The 17,472-nt window shown below is 40.9% G+C and overlaps 1 protein-coding gene across 2 annotated transcripts in view; it reads right to left on the reverse strand.

Annotated features, from left to right (window-relative positions):
- cabcoco1 (ciliary associated calcium binding coiled-coil 1) overlaps window positions 1-17,144 on the reverse strand; it is a 59,365-nt gene extending 42,221 nt beyond the window's left edge. Inside the window, exons 1-2 of one of the 2 annotated variants that reach the window (XM_055647201.1) lie at window positions 16,711-17,144; window positions 10,383-10,489 (exon numbers count right to left, since the gene is read on the reverse strand). In XM_055647201.1, the coding sequence (XP_055503176.1) occupies window positions 10,383-10,489; window positions 16,711-16,824 (221 nt within the window). In that variant the 5' untranslated portion in view covers window positions 16,825-17,144. The remainder of the gene's footprint in view (window positions 1-10,382; window positions 10,490-16,710) is intronic. The other variant, XM_055647200.1, reaches the window with a different exon arrangement.
- Between the last annotated feature and the right edge of the window lie 328 nt (window positions 17,145-17,472).

Genomic DNA, 17,472 nt, shown 5'->3' on the forward strand with positions numbered 1-17,472 from the left:
TTATTTACTTTCCCAGTCTCATTTCCCAAGAGGAGGTCAACGGTTTTGCATTTGGGATAACCATAACAAAATAAAAAATTGATATGATGAAAGTATAGCATGTTTGAAAATCCGAAAGCTATTCCATAGTGATTGCCTTCTATGTTGACTTCACTGTTCAATGTTGCAGTAGTTCCCTAATAGCTTCCAGATAGGTTCTGGTTGGCTGCTCCTTTCCTGTGATGGTACAAACAGATATCCATGGAAAATTTGGCTGCCAATTACTCCTGCCGCAGTATAAGAAAGCAGTCGATGGTACATGGCCTGAGACTTTGTTGAGGGAGAAGAAATCTTGACATTCCGAATTCCTTCAGAACATTCAGATCTCCACAATATCAGAGGATTGTGCATACAATTAATGTGAACAGATCGCACAACTATTGCAAATGGTTCTAGACCCTTGCCAATCCTAAGCTCATGCAAATGGGTCGTCTGCTCCAAATCCTGTAGTGTGTCCTACAAGGCACACAGTGGGGCGCTGCATCACAGTTAGTAGAACTTTGGTGAGTTAGCCTGATATTCAGTGCAGACACAAACAGTCTGAAAATCCTTGGCTGATGTTCCCATGGGAGCTGTTGCTAAAGGATTGATGGTAGCCATTAGTAACTTTTAGGTTAGAAACCAAGCTGAAAATTCATCCAAGAAAGAATTTATTCAGCAGTATGACACCATAACTGATGGCTTGGATCTCCTCTTCAAACTGTGCATTTGTCAATGGATGTGAATAAGCACAAAGCAAATGCCATTAATCCGAGTTCATGATCTGAGAGATACCAATGTCAACCATTAAGTTGGAAGCATCACAAGAGAACCTACGTTTGAGATCATAATGAACAATAGCTATTACTGTAATTGGTCTTGCACCTCCTCCATACTGTCTGCTGTTCTTCATCCTTGTGCCAAGGCTCAAGTTTTTGCAATAAACTATGCAGAGGGATCGGAGTAGTGGAAAGATCCAATAGAAAATAAGCACTGTATTGAATAATCCATAGATAAATCTGAGGGCTCTAACATTCGTTGCCTCATTTGCATTCAATACAGTGACCAACTTCTAGTATTCATATATACGTTGAGGCCCAAGCATATGATTTTACATTGCATTCAGTCCTATTTACTTCTCCTATTGTGACAAGGTAGTCTTTTTAACCCATGTTCCAATACTTTCAAGGCCTCCTACTTATAATATTGTCCTGAAAGCTGCTGGGAATCACCAGCAATTTTAGGTGTAACCTTCTACAATGGCTCATCTTTTTGCAATAACCTATGCAGAGGGGCTACTCCTCGAAATATCTTTGGCGCTGATTTCACCCCAGTGGCAACTCTGTACATTCAACTAGTTAGTCCCTTCTGAATGTTCATTGGCAACACTGATTCACTAGGTCTACATTTAACTGAGTGGGGCAAGTAGAGCTTGGTAAACATGTTGGTCCTGCCAGGTCTGTGTCCAGATTCTGTGACATGGGCAAGTGGAATAGCCAGTCATTGATATTTTCAAAATATCCCTGGAATAAATGTATCATTTTGTTTGACTTCAGGCCCACGTTAAGTGATTCCCATTCACACACTGAACCTTAACCAGCTGGTACTGTTCAAGATCCCACAAGCTTTCCACACCTATGGCATCAGGGAATAGGGAGGTGGTCTGGATTAGTTGGCATCTTGGTGGAAATGGATATGGGCATTTGTACTAAAGTTGTTGAGTGTGTCATTTAACAAAATGCAAATTGTACATGTAACCAATCTTTACCCAGCAGTGTTAGTTAGTCACTATATATAGTTCGTAAAAGCATGCACATTAACTAACTAACTTCCTACTAACTTGGAATCTTGCTGAATTTATTATCATGAGCTGTATGCCCTAACGCTATGTCAATGATCGTTTATAATTCAAAATAATTCACTATAATGGTAATTTAAAATCTTAATTCTTTCATGTGGCCACTACTAATTATGTGAACGTGATTTTTGTCATGTCCACTTCCTAGTTTTCAGGAGTCACTATAATAGATGCAGCAGCGTTCTCTAACTGCTTCCTTTGATAACTGTGGCCAAGCTTTCCATATTTCAAGACAATGTGACATGATAGTTTCCTGCCAGAACTGACCTCTGCACTCACAAGACCATGATTCAATTAAGATAATGATGAATGACACAGCTATTTCTGCTTCCCTCTGCATCCTGGAGTCCTGCACTGGCCAAGATTGCCTTGTACTCTTCAGTGCCATTTCTACATCAATAGCAATCCTATACATTTTGACATAAAGTGTGCTTATGTAGCCGAAAGCAGCCGAGTCTGTCCCACAGAAACATTGTAAACATAGCCTCATTAAATACTGAAATCCACAATGTAACTGTTATTTGTATCCTCTGACATTTGATCATGCATAGCACATATGTGGCGTTGTGGTATCTACTACGGTATTAAGAGGAGTTGCCAGTGCTTGAATCATCTCAAACAAAACGCCATTTTGTTGGATCGTGTCAATTCGCTCGTGTTGCATATGTGTCCATGCTCATTCCTACTAGTATGGGTTAGAAAGCTCAGAAATCACTGAGTTTCATTAGTTGGAACTTTTGCCTATCACTTCTGAAAGATTATTGACTTTGGAGAACAGAAACAACCATCCCAAGTAAATCCTCAGCGACTCGTGATTTTTCAAATGTATCATTATCTCAACATAGCCCATGTGAACTACTTTTGCCATCTGGTTTTAATTCCATTTTACACATTTAAGTTACTTCAGTGTTGAGAGATTCGCCATCAGTTTTGTACTACTTTATTGATGTCACTGATTAACAATTGTCACTTGAGAACAATATAGAACCTGTCCAGTGGAGTGCATTTGGGTTCTTCTACATTAGTAATTTAACCCAGAGAATCAGAGAAACATGACCATTTAATATAGCAGACAATATTTAGCTGCCGATCAAAACCCTCTCACACTTTGATTATATGTTAAATCAGAGAAAGAGAATAAAAGAGAAATAATCATATCAACGACTTCTCAAGGTCTCATGGTAACTAAATAGCACTCCTATCCATTAATTCCCTCTCCCTTGCACACACACTGATATTTCATTTCTATTATTTCAATATATTTGGACAGCACCCACCATGCCTACCATTAAAAAAGCTTGGCTCTAGTTGGCTAGTCCGCAGAGACCGCTCCAACCACAACTCCTTGGTTCATTCATCCTTTTCCACCCAAATTATGCCCTCCCCAGCTACTTTCCCCTGCAATGGCAGGATATCTAACCCCTGTCCCTGTACCTCCTGCCCCAACCTTGCACGGACCCCAGCAGCTATTACAGGTGAGGTAGAAGTTCACATACACCTCCTCTAACGTCATCTATTGCATTCAGTGGTCCCAACGTGACTTATTTTATATTGGTGAGACCTGCTGGATCCCCCGATTGCTAACCATATTAATTCCCATTGCCAACTCCCCCCCCCCCGACCTTTCTGTCCTGGGCCTCCTCCATTGCCAGAATGAAGCCACGTGCAAACTGGAAGAGCAGCACCTCATATTCTGCTTGGGTTGCTTACAACCTAATGGTATGAAGATTGAATTCCCAAATTTAGCTAACTAACCAACATTAACCCTTTCCCCCCCCCCCCCCCCCCCCCCCCCTCATCTTCCACGCATATCCCTTCCTCTGGCTTCACATTCTGCACCCCTTCACTTCTTATCTTCTTATCTCTCAGTCTTTCATTTTCTTCCCATATCTAGCCTTTGTCCACTCATCTACCAATTAACCCTCCCTCACCTGTACCAACTATCACTTGCCAGAAGTTGTCCCATCCCCACCTCTCTTCCAGCTTTCTCCCTCTACTATAATCAGTCTGAGGAGGGGTCCCGGTTCAAAATGTTGCCTATCCATGTTTTGCAGAGATACTGCACGACCTGCTGAGTTATTCCAGAACTTTGTGTCTTATATGGAATGGATTACTCAATGGTCTTCATTTCCTCCATTTAGGGTGACAGTGAGGGATATGAGGAAGACCACATGCACAGGAGAATCATCCTCTGGACTGCAATGCCTCGCCAGACTTGAGGGGACCATCCTTGTTCTCTTATGCAGAGGAATCAGAGAGATACAAATCTCAATTGAGAATATGGAATCTTCCAGGTATGATAATTAATAATGCTTCTTTGTGATTACTAATCCCCTTTAATATGATTAACGTCTGCATTGATGCATCACCATAAAGATGTTTGGATGCAAAGGTGTTTCTTTTATCATCATTCCATTTTTGCATACCTTTCATTCATTGTTCTTTATCTCTCTACTTCATCGTCTATATCTCTTGTTTCTCCTACCCCTTATCAGTCTGAAGAAGAGTTTTGACTCAAAATATCACCCATTCCTTCTCTCCAAAGTTGCTGCCTGTCCCACTGAGTTACTCCAGCTATTTGAGTCTATCTTCGGTTTAAACCAGCATCTGTAGTTCCTTCTGATTTGTATTGACAAGTTACCAGCACAGACCCAGCTTTCTCCTGCTGGAGCATTACTCAAAGCACACAGCAAAGTCTGGAAAGGAAGGAGAAAGAAAATGATACTCATAATGACTATAATGTGTCACTATATCTGATATCGTTGAGAACTGGGCAGAATAATTTAGAGGCAGTTTGTCACAAGAGATGCACCGAGACGCAGACGAGGTCCATGATTGGCATGTTTTCATGATGTACTAATGTGGATGCACAAATAGATGGTTAACGAGTTGTTTGGGCTGCCCAGCCAAATGCAGAAAGTGGCAAGGGGCCTGGATAAATCCATTTCCATGTTCTTGCAAGGATGTTGTGCGGTATCAGGAAACCATGATCTCCTTCTGGAGCTCATGTGCTTCTTTTTTGCTGGGACTGGGCAGCATTTCTGTGACACTACGCCAGCTGCTGTTAAGTGATAGCTGCTGCAGAGATGTCGACATAAACTGCACAACCCTTCTGCTTCGATGCAATCTATCCTGATCTAGTTAGAGGCCTGCCACATGAAAACAGAATGTGACTGAGGAAGAACACAGTCCTCACTGAGCACAGAGATATTTTTCATAAACAGACTGTTGTTCTGAGAATCCCACTTGAGAAGATACTGATCTCAAAGAACAAAGGTATGTAACCCATGAGCGCATGGTTCTATAGGAGCTTGGGGATGCCAAGGATGTGCAGCTTTCTGTATTCCTTGAAAAGGATGAAGCTGCATGTTGCTAGGTAGTTCAAAGATGCCAGGCATAAGCAAGTTGCTCTCCTACTGAATCAGAAGGATGGTACTTGGGAATTAATTTCTCTTCTGCATCTACATATACCAATCAGCCATACACTTACCCCCACTTGCATTCTTATTCATTGTAAACAAAGTACTGCTCGTGATGCTGGAAAGGATACAGAGAAGATTTACAAGGATGTTGCTAGGGCTAGAGGGTCTGAGCTATAGGGTGAGGTTAAGTAGGCTGGGTCTATTCCTTGGAATGCAGGAGGATGAAGGGTGATCTTATTGAGATGTATAAAATCATGACAGGAATAGATCGGATAGATGCACAGAATCTCTGGGCCAGAGTAGGTGAATTGAGGATCGGAGGATATAGGCATAAGGTGACGAGGAAAAAATGTAATAGGAATCAAAGGGGTGAATTTTTCACAGGGTGGTGGATGTATGGAAACATTACCAGAGGAGGTAGTTGAGGCAGGGGCTATCCCAGCATTTAAGAAACAGTTTGACAGGAACATGGATAAAACCGTTTTTTTGGAGGGATATGGACCAAACGCGGGCAGGTGGGACTAGTGTAGCTGGGACATGTTGGCCAGTGTGGGAAGATGGGCCGAATGACACTATTTACTGACAACTGACTTGAGGGAAATGAGTGATGTCAACAGGGGCAAGACAACGTACTCTGGAGTGTCAGCAAGCTCCAGGTCTAAAGATTGAAATAATGTTCGAGTCTGAATACTAGCTGAACATTGCACCAATGCCTACCAGTCTTCTGAGGGGTTGCCTCGTGTGCTGGTTCAGAAGAGCATGAATTAGAGCTTCTACCAGACTATCAGACAGCACATTACTCCATGTACCCATGCCCCATAGCCAGCCGTCCATTTGATACCTCCGGTGTCAGGGGTTATGGGGAAAAGGCAGGAGAATGGGGTTAGGAGAGAGAGATAGATCCACCATGATTGAATGGTGGAGTAGACTTGATGTGCCAAATGGCCTAATTCTGCTCCTATCATTTATGAATAAGACCAGAGCAACATTAAGGGACCAAATGCTGGCCTATATGTGCAAATGCTGGCCTATATGTGCTGGCCTATGTGTCTGTATACATGTAAATAGATTTATTTATTGATATCATATTCTATGTCGCTCTTCCAGGGAGAGGCTAAGTGCATTTCGTTATCTCTGTACTGTACACTGACAATGCCAATTAAAGTTGAATCTGAATCTGAAGACCTTTTTCTGGGTCAATAAAATGACAACAGTGCAGGTTCACAGGAAAAGGAAGTCGCCTTCAAGTAGTGAGATTGCAGAAACACAGGGACACTGATATACCACTAGGATACCAAACCACACCTACAATGTCACCAATCAGGAGAGATATTCTGCTGTGAAACTTTACAGATAAACGTCACAATCCTTCATTTGTGTATTAGTTCAGTTTTAAATTATTCTCAAGTTATGGGACCTATTTCTCATCCAGGGTAAATAATATCCTTCCTCGTACAAATATTAGTCACATTAGCATGACAGGCCCCATCCAACCTCATCAAGAAAGATTGTTAATGTCATGCATTTTGGGTCAAAATGCAACAGGAGAGTTTACATTGTCACCATCCATTGAATTATGCATTCCCCTTACAAATTGTCGCTTCAGTGTAGTGCAGCAAATGACTGGAAAATAATTAGACTCATGTCATAACTGGCCTGCTATTTGACAATGATTGCATCCAACCTCCAATATGGAATTTATTATATTTATCACAATTTTGATCCCTTGTTTGTTCTGCTCTTATAATATTTATCATGGCCAATTCTAAGGAAAATATGAGTGGGATGAAACATCTGGTCTACAGTCCCTGTTTTCCAGGAGCCCTCCTTTATGTGGAGGATTAAAATTAATAAGAAGGTTTGAGGCAGCTTTAGTGAAAAAATACAGATTGCGCATGGAAGTGTTACAATCAAATGATCAAATCGAATTGTTGCCAGCTGAAAGGTTTTTCACTGATCTTAGCACACGTGGCATTAATAAACCAATACCATTACCGATGATATTTAATTACTTCTGTCCCACTATATATCATGATATGTTCAATTCACACAAAAATGTGAACATCACCTGGGCAGTTGCTAGGAATTCCTTCCTGCTGAATGACTGTGGATATCATTGGATTGAAATGTTTGTCGCTCATGTATCTCTGCAGCCAATGAATGCCAATCTGATCAATAGGTTTTTATGTGCATTATTCCCAGTTGTTGTGGCTACAATGCTGTCTTGTCAAAATCAATGATGCGAAGCATTCGAGAAGGTTCAACGATTTCAACAAAGTTCAATTTTGAATCGGACACAGATCGGAAGTGAGTATATCTTTGGGAAGGTCAGAGTTTTTAAAACTAGATGCCGCTCATCAGGAAATACAGATATTTTGCATCGCATCATTCAAGTTATAGTTTCAAGGGAATCATTCAGTGCATATAAAGGAGCATTGCAGGATACAGAAGAATTTTATGGCTCGCTGAGCAATGTTGATGTGAGGGATTGGAATGTGGCAACAGACACTTGGCTAACACTTGGGACTATAACTTAGAAGGTTCTTTTTGAAAATTCCCTATGAGGGAATTCTTCATAATCCATGCAGACCAGACCTCCCTCCTCTATTCTGCTGAGAACCAAAGTGTGCATAGTCATCTGAAAATGCCTGTGGTTCTTTTTTGCCCTCCTCACTTCAGATCCTTTTAGTTTTAGTTTTAGTTTTAGCTTTAGAGACACTGCGCAGAAACAGACCCTTCAACCCACCGGGTCCGTGCCGACCAGCGACCCCTTTTACAAAGGAAATTAGCCTACAAACCTGTACGTCTTTGGAATGTGGGAGGAAACTGGAGAAAACCCACGCAGTCTCAGGGAGAACATAAACACTCCATACAGACAGCACCCGTGATCACACGTTCTAAGCCAGCAATTCTACCACTGCACCATCGTGCCATTAGTTTTAAGTTGTGCCTCATGTTGCTCTTTATCCAGCATTGGCTACAGGCATTGTGCAGCATGCAGCAAGACAATATGTTTAATTGGCATATACTGGAGGCCACAAAGATACACTGACATTTCATATTTAAGAAGACCAATGGCTTTTTCATAATGACTGTGGTATTTGTGTAGTTCTCATTGTGTTTTTTCGTAGGAATGTTGTGGTTGGACAGTGCATTGGCGTGAGAAGCCAGGGAAGGAGAGTTGGCCTTTAATCCCCAAGCCATCCATCAGGCAGTGCTGGTTGGGAAGGAAATGTGCAAAAGAGCCTGGGTGGGAGTCTTTCTGCAGATATTGCGGATTATGTTGTCAGAGGCCGTTTCACTGTCTCCATCATAATGTCTCTGATTATCACGAACATTTGGAAAGAGTTCAAACATTTAAATAAATAAAACTTCTTAAATTATTCAATGTAATATATCTTTTAATGTCAAAGTAAATGGTTACTAATTAATTAAAGTCAAAAATATACAGCCAATGGCAGTGGCACAGTTCCACTGCCCAGCAATCCAGGTTTGTTCCAGGCTTCATATGTGGAGTACATGTTCTCCCTGTGATCTGGGTAATCCCGTTTCCTCACACATTCCAAAGACATATGGATTGGTAGGTTAGATAGACATGAAGTGCTGGAGTAACTCAGCGGGTAAGGCAGCATCTTTGGAGAAAAGAATGGCTGATGTTTTGGGTTGGGACCTTTCTTCAGGCTACCCGCCTTTTTTCTCCAGAGATGCTGACTGACCCATTGAGTTACCCCAGCACTTTGTGTTTATCTTTGGTATAAACCAGCATCCGCTGTTCCTTGTTTTTACCCTGGATTGGTAGGTTAATTGGCCCCTGTAGTTACCCCTAATGTGTTGGCGTGTCGCAGACTCTATAATAATAATAATAATAATTTTATTTATAGAGCACTTTAAAAACAAACATAGCTGCAACAAAGTGCTGTACATCACTAATCATTGACAAAAAAAACTGAGGGGAGTTGGTGGGAATGTGGGAAAATAAACAGGTTAGTGTAAGATTAAGTAAATTAATGCTTGATGGTTGGTGTGGACTCAGTCTGGCTGAAAGGTTGGCTTCCATGCTTTATCTCTTTATGACACTAAGACAAATCACTTCTGGTCCATTATTCGTCAAAGAAGTCTAAGTAAGATGTGTTCTCTCTGAAGATTCTCTGAGAGTATAATCTTTGTAGATGTCCAAATTGCTTTCTTCTGTCCTAAGACTTCTCCAAGTACTAACCATGTAATTCAGTAGTGTAGTACTGTTAGTGGCACAGCACGGAAACAGGCTCTATTTACATTTAAAAGAATGTTACAGCATGTTATTTTGCAGAGGAAGTATTTCCTGCGATAAAAGCTTGTTTGAGGAAATCAGCTGGAGTTCTGATTTTATTTGCATTTACATAGGGTAGCTGATAGAGCTGCTCCTTCCTCAGATCCAAAAGAGAGAGAGGGATCAGAGACAATGTTGGTGAGATGATCAGTAGTGTAGAGTATTTGAACTCTGAATGATTAGGGTTAAAGACTTAACGTGGAGGAAAATGGATGCCTTAGTCTCTCCAGCAGCTCAAAATAACACCAATGCAAGTCTCGATCCTATAGTATGAGTTATTTCAGTATTCCTGTGGGCTTGGTATAAATGTTAACTTTTGTGCAAGTGATATCAAACTAATATTGTTCACCATGTGACATTGATATACAAGCAAATGTTCCCTGTTCTCCAGCACAGTATCGCATAGAAGAGCTACATCGATTTTAACGTGATCTTTTGCTCCAAAATGAAAATGGCCATCCAAGCAAATGTTTGGTATCTCTGCTCTCCAGCATGTGGTGACCTACCCAATACTACCCTAAACTTCAATTTTGACTTCTCCTGTATTGGCTTTACAAATTCCATTTTTACAGGCCAAACCAAGGGACACAACTAAGTCACTTCACAACTGGGATTTGCAATGGGGGCTGAGTGAGAACGATGGATAAATACAACTCTCACAAACCTTCTAAATAAATTGTTTTTTAAGTAACATTTGCAAAATGAGAGTACAGGTACTATTGAACCCAAAACATTTCAATGTGTTTAAGATGTCCTTGCTCTACCTATTACTTACTTCTGAGCCAAATCCACTGTTAATGGTTCAAGGTCAGACATCTGGGATGAGGAAATAAGTTTCCAGGCCAATGGGTTTTCTTTTTCCTTTACGGTGGTCTCTTCATTCTATTTAATAAACAGAAATATGACTTTCAGTAAATCTCTAATGATTCACTACAATGGTGGATTTATTGATGATAAATATGGATTCCAAGTCAACACTGGATGTTCCTTTATTTTCACTCCTTTTTCTCTCTCGAACTTCTTACTTTGCCTTTCCCTCATGAGAAATGTGCCTACACACAACTATATAGCAAATCAACAAATTATCTGACTACAGAGATAATGTTCAGGGCTCTTATTATCACAATAACAATAATAATCACCTAAAATCTAGAATGGTTTCACTCTCAAACAAAACTCATTGGGCTTCATTGTAGTACCTAAATGCCATCATGATTTCTACATTGCTATTGCTGGTCTGGCACTGAACCAAAGACTTCCTGATCATGTATTGAGCCATGATGGCAGCTCGTGTTTTCTTCATTTGGCACAATATAAAATTGCAGATATTTACTGCGCAAAAGGAGGCTATTCCTCCCATCTTGTCTCTAATGCACATTTGCTAATCCTACTATTATACTCTCACCCCACTGCTTCTGTTGTTGCTGCTAAATACTCATTCTGCTGAAGTACTGCACTTGCATGTTAAAGCTTGTGCAAACTGAATAGATTTGTTCTTAGCATAATTATAGTAGCCTTTACAATTGTCTTTACAGTGTCTAATAAATTTATAACATGCATGAATTAAATGTAATAAGTACATAATAGTGGAGGTCTAATCATCAATTATTTAGTTCACTATGTAATCAGTGAATGATGAAGGAAACTTTTATGAATATGATATTGATGGAAAAAATAATTAAATTAAAATATATGCAATGTAATATCAAAAATGAAAAAAAATAGATTGTGTAAGTTTAGGAACATTATATATATATTTCCTTACTTCAAGTACTTACAATGTGTACTAACGTAATATTTTACAGTTGCCAAATACAAATGTGCAAACGTAGCAAACTTCACCAGACAAAAAACTGAGCTGTACTGCTTGAAATAAGTTAATCACACCACAGTCTATTTAAAATCAGAAAGAAAAAAATGGCCAAAGATATTGGGCTGCAACAGGGAATATTTTTGTAAGATAAATAAGAACTAAATTACTTTTTCTGAATAGTGTCAAGCTGGTTTCTATAAGATTTATATTTGCATAAAAATCGGATAGCATGAATACCAAAGTAATGGTTGATTAAATAGATAATTATTAACTATCAGATATAAAGCCAAGTATCTTGAGATGTCATGTCATTTTGGTACTGTATGAAAGAATATTAAAATAAAGGAAGAGGCAGAGAGAATAAGACAATGGAAAAGGAAAGAAGAGACGAATAGGTATGAGGAGAGTGGAGGAAGACTGAGTTGGGGTGAATGAAGCATACTTTCTAGGGGAATAGAACAGTGAATAGAGGTAAGAGGACATCAATAATATCAAGCTTGAGTTCTGTAATTTAAAAATGAACATGTGCTTTTGTTTTCAGCTGTTTCCTGCTTGATGGATTTTGGGCTGCCACGGACGGAGCATGTTTTCAGGAACTTATATCCTGGGAAGTTTGTCGTTGACTAGTTGACAACTACGTCCTTTGAATTGCTACATTAATTGACTGTTGGTTGTGAGTGAATCAAAATATGATCTAGCCCAGGCAGCGGCTATTTGGCCCTTTCTCTACGTGTTGCCTTCAAGTTATAAATGACTAAAAATATATATTTTGAAACTATTCTGGTACACCTGGAGTTCTTTAACCAGAGTAATTGAGTGCACACAAAGTAAATAATGTTTAAACTTTATTATTCACTTGATGAGCTCTACCTGGAACACTAAAACTGGGCACCACAAATTGGAATGTGAAGATCAAGGTGATGTACTGGAAAGGTAATGTCAGAAGGATCACTAACCAAAGAACGCAGATTTAAATAGTCGAATAATCTGTGTGATATGTGTGAGGATTTTGTTTTAAAACAAAACAAGCTCTTGTGTTGTGGAATGTATTGCCTAAATAAGTGGTGACTCAGGGATGAATTTCAAAAGAGAATAGGATTAATATATGAGATAGAAGAAAGTTCAAGATAATTGCATGAGAAAGGTAGCACATTGAAGCTAATTGGATATATTTTTTAAAGACCCAACACTGGTTAAATGGTCTCTTTCCTCAGCTGTCAATGGATAAATAGAAAACTTCAACGGAGTTAATAGAATCTCTTTTCAATACAAGAAAATACATGTTTCAATGGTAAATTTCTACTGCTCTTCTGGCAGAAATCTTGTCATGCAAAAATATGTTCTGTCATTTTATGCCCCGCAATCAACAACTCTAACATCATATCATAATATCAATAATAATCATAAGGTCAAATATCATAATAATCTTCCTGTAATTTAGTTAGGCTGAGCCAAAAGCATTCTTAACCTCAGTGCTTCTCATGTCACGCTCAGTTATGAATTCACAGGCACTGTTTGGCACCAGCCACTATATAGACAACCCAACAACTTGTAGCTGAATGGAATGAATATACATCATATCTCTACTCACTGGTGCCCTATCCTCTTTTATACCACTTCCCCAATACAAACAATGGCAATTAGTTCAAAAAATTCACTCTGCAGTTGATTTACCTCCACATGATTTTTAAAATCCATGTACCCACCGAACTCCAATAACAACATCCTCCAAAAATCAGCCAGCCTGACCGGAATATGTCTCAATACTCCAATTGAAACAGAGAATGGGAATCAACGAAAGCAAGGAACCAATTCCCCATTCTCCCAATAGCTTTAATAATAATAATAATAAATTTTATTTTTGGGCGCCTTTCAGAAATCTCAAGGACACCTTACAGAGATTAACAGGAATAGAAAACATATAATCAGAATAAAATAAATAATAAAGAGATCACAGAAACACAAATTAAAAACAATATTCAGTCCAAAAACAAAAAATCAAAAACACAATGTGAATTTTGAGCTTTGAGTTTATGCATCTGGAGTAGCCTTTGCTAACAGATTTAGGATAGAACAGCAACAACCGAAGTGATCTTTATACATGCACGCCCTGCATGTTCTCAGTTGCTATTGTTATTTATCTGTAATTTTTTTTTAAATATGTATATATTTTTACCTTTTCTTATATATTTAAAATTGCTCTTGTGAATCGCACCGTGGGATTAACTTTTAAATTTCGTTGTACCATGTGCAATGACAATAAAGAGATTCATTCAAAAAGAGATTCATTCATGTTCACCTTTTTATAGCTGTGGCAAAAGACAGAGAATGTTGTTTGCGTTAAGGTTATCCCTTCACCAAATTTAGAAGCAGTGCAACAATAGTGAACTCAGCAAATAGACGAATGTCATTTGGTTCTGTTGAATAAATATATTGTCGTATATCTGCAGCTGCTTTGAAATATTGAGATTACTTCCCATTCTAACACACAATAGCTGAGTAAATAAAATCATAAAAGTAAATTATCTACGCATTCTTGTGCAGCATAGAAGTCATATACCAGGAGACGGTGAAATTTATAATTGAAACATATTTTCTTGCAATAAAAAAGAGATTCTATTAACTCTGTTGAACTTTTCTATTTGTAGATTGACACCTGAGGAAAGAGGTCATTTATCCCATTGAATCACTGCTGGGTCTTTGAAAAACCCATCCAATAAGCTTCAATTTGCCACCTTTCCCATGCAATTGTCTTGCAAATTTCTTCCATTCCATATATTTACCCAATTCTCTTTTCATATGTTAAAATGTTCTCATGACTCACTCCTTTATCTCAAGAAGTACCTTGTTTTTTGTTAGCATGTTTTCAAGCAGTAGCAACTTAGATTCTTTTTTTAGAAAAAGCTTACCCCTATCAAACCTTTTCATTCAAATTATTTCAATTTTTTAAAATGACTGTATTTCTCCCTCCAGGCACTGTATTAACACTCTAGTTAAAGGTCCTGTATGAACAAATTGATCCAATTATTTTTCTTTGGTCCTGCTTTATTGTTTTTACTTCAATATTAAAGAGATATTTCACATTTTTGGACTTCTGTTAGAGAACCTAATCTTCAAAGGAATTAAGAAGATTTTCCCATGTTATCGATCTAGTATTGATTTTTTTATGTAGGAACACTGCAAGCATTAAGCATGATCTATTGGTGGAAGTAAGACCAAGAATTAAAAGCAAAGCCAATTGCCTGTGGCGATATACAGTTTCATCTTTCAGTGTTACACAATTAAATGTTAATACTTGCATGATGAAAGCATGATGGTGATCGCTTCCATCATGCAAGTAACTCAATAGAAAGGAGGTTGGTTTGCATGATGGTCTGATAATTTCTTGTGGTCTTAGATCGAGCTGTTCCCAAACCATTCTGTGATGCATCCCGATAAAATACTTTCTACGGCACATCTGTAGAAATTGGTGAGTTGTTGGGCGCAAGACGAACTTACTGAGACTTCTAAGGAAGTACAGTAAGGGCATTGGTGTGCTTTCTTGGCCATTGCTTCGATATGGCTAGTCCAGGACAGGTTGCTGGTGATATTCACTCCAAGGAACTTGCAGCATCTAACCATCTCTACTAAGGCTCTGTAAATGTATACCAGGTTATGAGTACCATTGCGCATCCTGAGGTTGATCACAATCTCCTTTGTCTTGCTGACATTGAGGGAAAGGTTGCTGTCTTGGCACCAGGTTACAAGGTTCTGAATCTCCTTCCTGTACTCCGTCTTGTCATTATTTGAGAGCTGGGCAAGGTGTGGGGTCAGATAACAGAGTACGGAGTATGAAAGGGAGGGCTCCGGGAATGGGACATTGCTGGGAGGGAGGTAGAAGAGTAGTGCTTGGGGTAACTTGAATACGAGGTCAGACAGAGGTGGGGGGGGGGGGGAATCATGGTGAGAATGGCAGCCGAGCAAGGAGAAAACCTAGGCTGAACGTTATGAACCTGGAACCAAGCAGACGAGTGTGGAAGTCCTGGCAGAAAATTGGAAGCCTGGGCTGGTTGGAATGGCTATGGAATTGTACATATTAAAGTTCACAATTTGGTTTTAAAAGCATTGTAGCGTCCAGCAATTTATGGTAGCTTTGGGAGGCATTTTTTGAATATTCTGAAAATTGGCCATTGTTAATTGATCCAAGCAACTAAAAAACCTTCGGACGTTCAGCATTGTGAAGTGTAGTGCTAATAGATTAAGTTGCAATTATATTGAATAGAAACTGGTGCATTGGAGCCAGAAGAGATTGGATCGCTTCCTGCAATTGACTGAAGGCTAGTCTTTTAATTAAGACAGACTATCTTGAGATAAGTGAACACGACTTTAGTTCTTTAGATCAGTCTGAAGGAATATCAGTATTGCATCAATGGTTAACCAGATCTTGTTCCCTGATCCTGCCAAGGAGGAGAGGGTGAAGGTGGGAAGGGTGAGGAAGATCAGGGCGGGAAGGGCGAGGGTGGTGATGATGAGGATGAAGGTGAGGAAGGTGAAGGTGTAGTGGGCGAGGGTGGGGATGGCGAGGGTGGGGATGATGAGGGCGAGAGTGGAGGTGAGGGTGGGGATGGTGAAGGTGGGGATGGTGAGGGTGGAGGTGAGGGTGGTGGGGGTGGCGGAGGGTGGGGTGGGGGAGGGGGGGGAGGGTGGGGATGGGGAGGGGAGGGAGGGTGGGGATGGTGATGGGATTGAGGGTGGAGGTGAGGATGAAGTGTGTGAGGGTGGGGATGGAGAGGGAGGTGAGGGTGGAGGATGGGGAGGGTGAGGGGGGGGGGGAAGGTGTTGAGGGTGGTGAGGATAGAGAGTGTCTGAGGGGAGGATGGTGAGGGTGAGTGAAGGTGGAGGATGGTGATGGGATGGTGAGGGTGCTGAGGTGGGTGGTGAGGGAGTGTGTGAGGGTGGGATGGATGAAGTGTGTGAGGATGTGGGATGGAGAGGGAGGTGAGGGTGGAGGATGGTGACGGTGAGGGTGGAGGTGAAGGTGTTGAGGGTGGTGAGGATAGAGTGTCTGAGGGTGAGGATGGTGAGGGGAGTGAGGGTGAGTGAAGGTGGAGGTTAGGATGAAGTGGTGAGGATAGAGTGTGTGAGGGTGAGGATGGTGAGGGGAGTGAGGGTGAGTGAAGGTGGAGGTTAGGATGAAGTGGGTGAGGGTGCTGAGGGTGGAGGTGAGGATGGAGTGTGTGAGGGTGGCTAGGGATGGTGAAGTCTCCATTGCCTGCTAAAGGACTCTCGTTGCCACAGACCCACTCCTTACCGAACTGCTGCCGGTCACCGCCTTGTCGGCGCCTCTGCGGGACGAGTGCGAGTCGTGCTGCGACCTTCCCGTTTTGGGCTTGTGTCGCGGCATGGCCGTATCCTGGGTCACCATGGAGACGGCCAGGGCCCGGGCCCGGGCCCGGGCGCGCAGCCGCAGACGCAGACGCGACTGGGCACTCGCCTGCAATGTTGCTCCCTCCCGGCCCGGGACAAGGCCTGCACCAGACCACCTGTGATCTGCTTCAACTGTGCTGTAGTTAGGGGCAAATCCACAAGCAGATGTTTTCACTTTCACTCCCGTTTCAATGGGGGGGGGGGAAAAAAGGCGTGAGCCTGATTCTAAGCATTGCCCACCACGTGGAATAGGTTTTAAGATTATGTGAACTTGGTGGCAAACTTTTTTTTTAAGTTGTCTGAAGCAAAGATCTTATAGCGGAGCAAGAAGATAGGCTACTCCTGCTAAATTGAATAGGCTGACGTGTAGTACGCTACGGAGGGGATCCTGGGCACTTTTCCCCGCCCATTTTAGTAACCGGAGCTTACCTGACCCAACCCGACTCGCAGTGTAATCAATGAACAGTTTGTGTGTGTGATATAGGGTGATTTCACTAAAGGTCACTAGAGCGTAGATCCGCACCCAAATGACCAAAAATCTCAAGTGGAGGACACTCTAGAGTTCCGGTACATGTTAGTGGATGGGAAAACATGCATTTTCCCACCCGTTAAAAACATAGAAAACGGCCAGGTTTTGATCTGCAAT

The sequence above is a fragment of the Leucoraja erinacea genome, chromosome 15, assembly GCF_028641065.1.
Source record: "Leucoraja erinacea ecotype New England chromosome 15, Leri_hhj_1, whole genome shotgun sequence".
Taxonomy (NCBI): Eukaryota; Metazoa; Chordata; class Chondrichthyes; order Rajiformes; family Rajidae; genus Leucoraja; species Leucoraja erinaceus.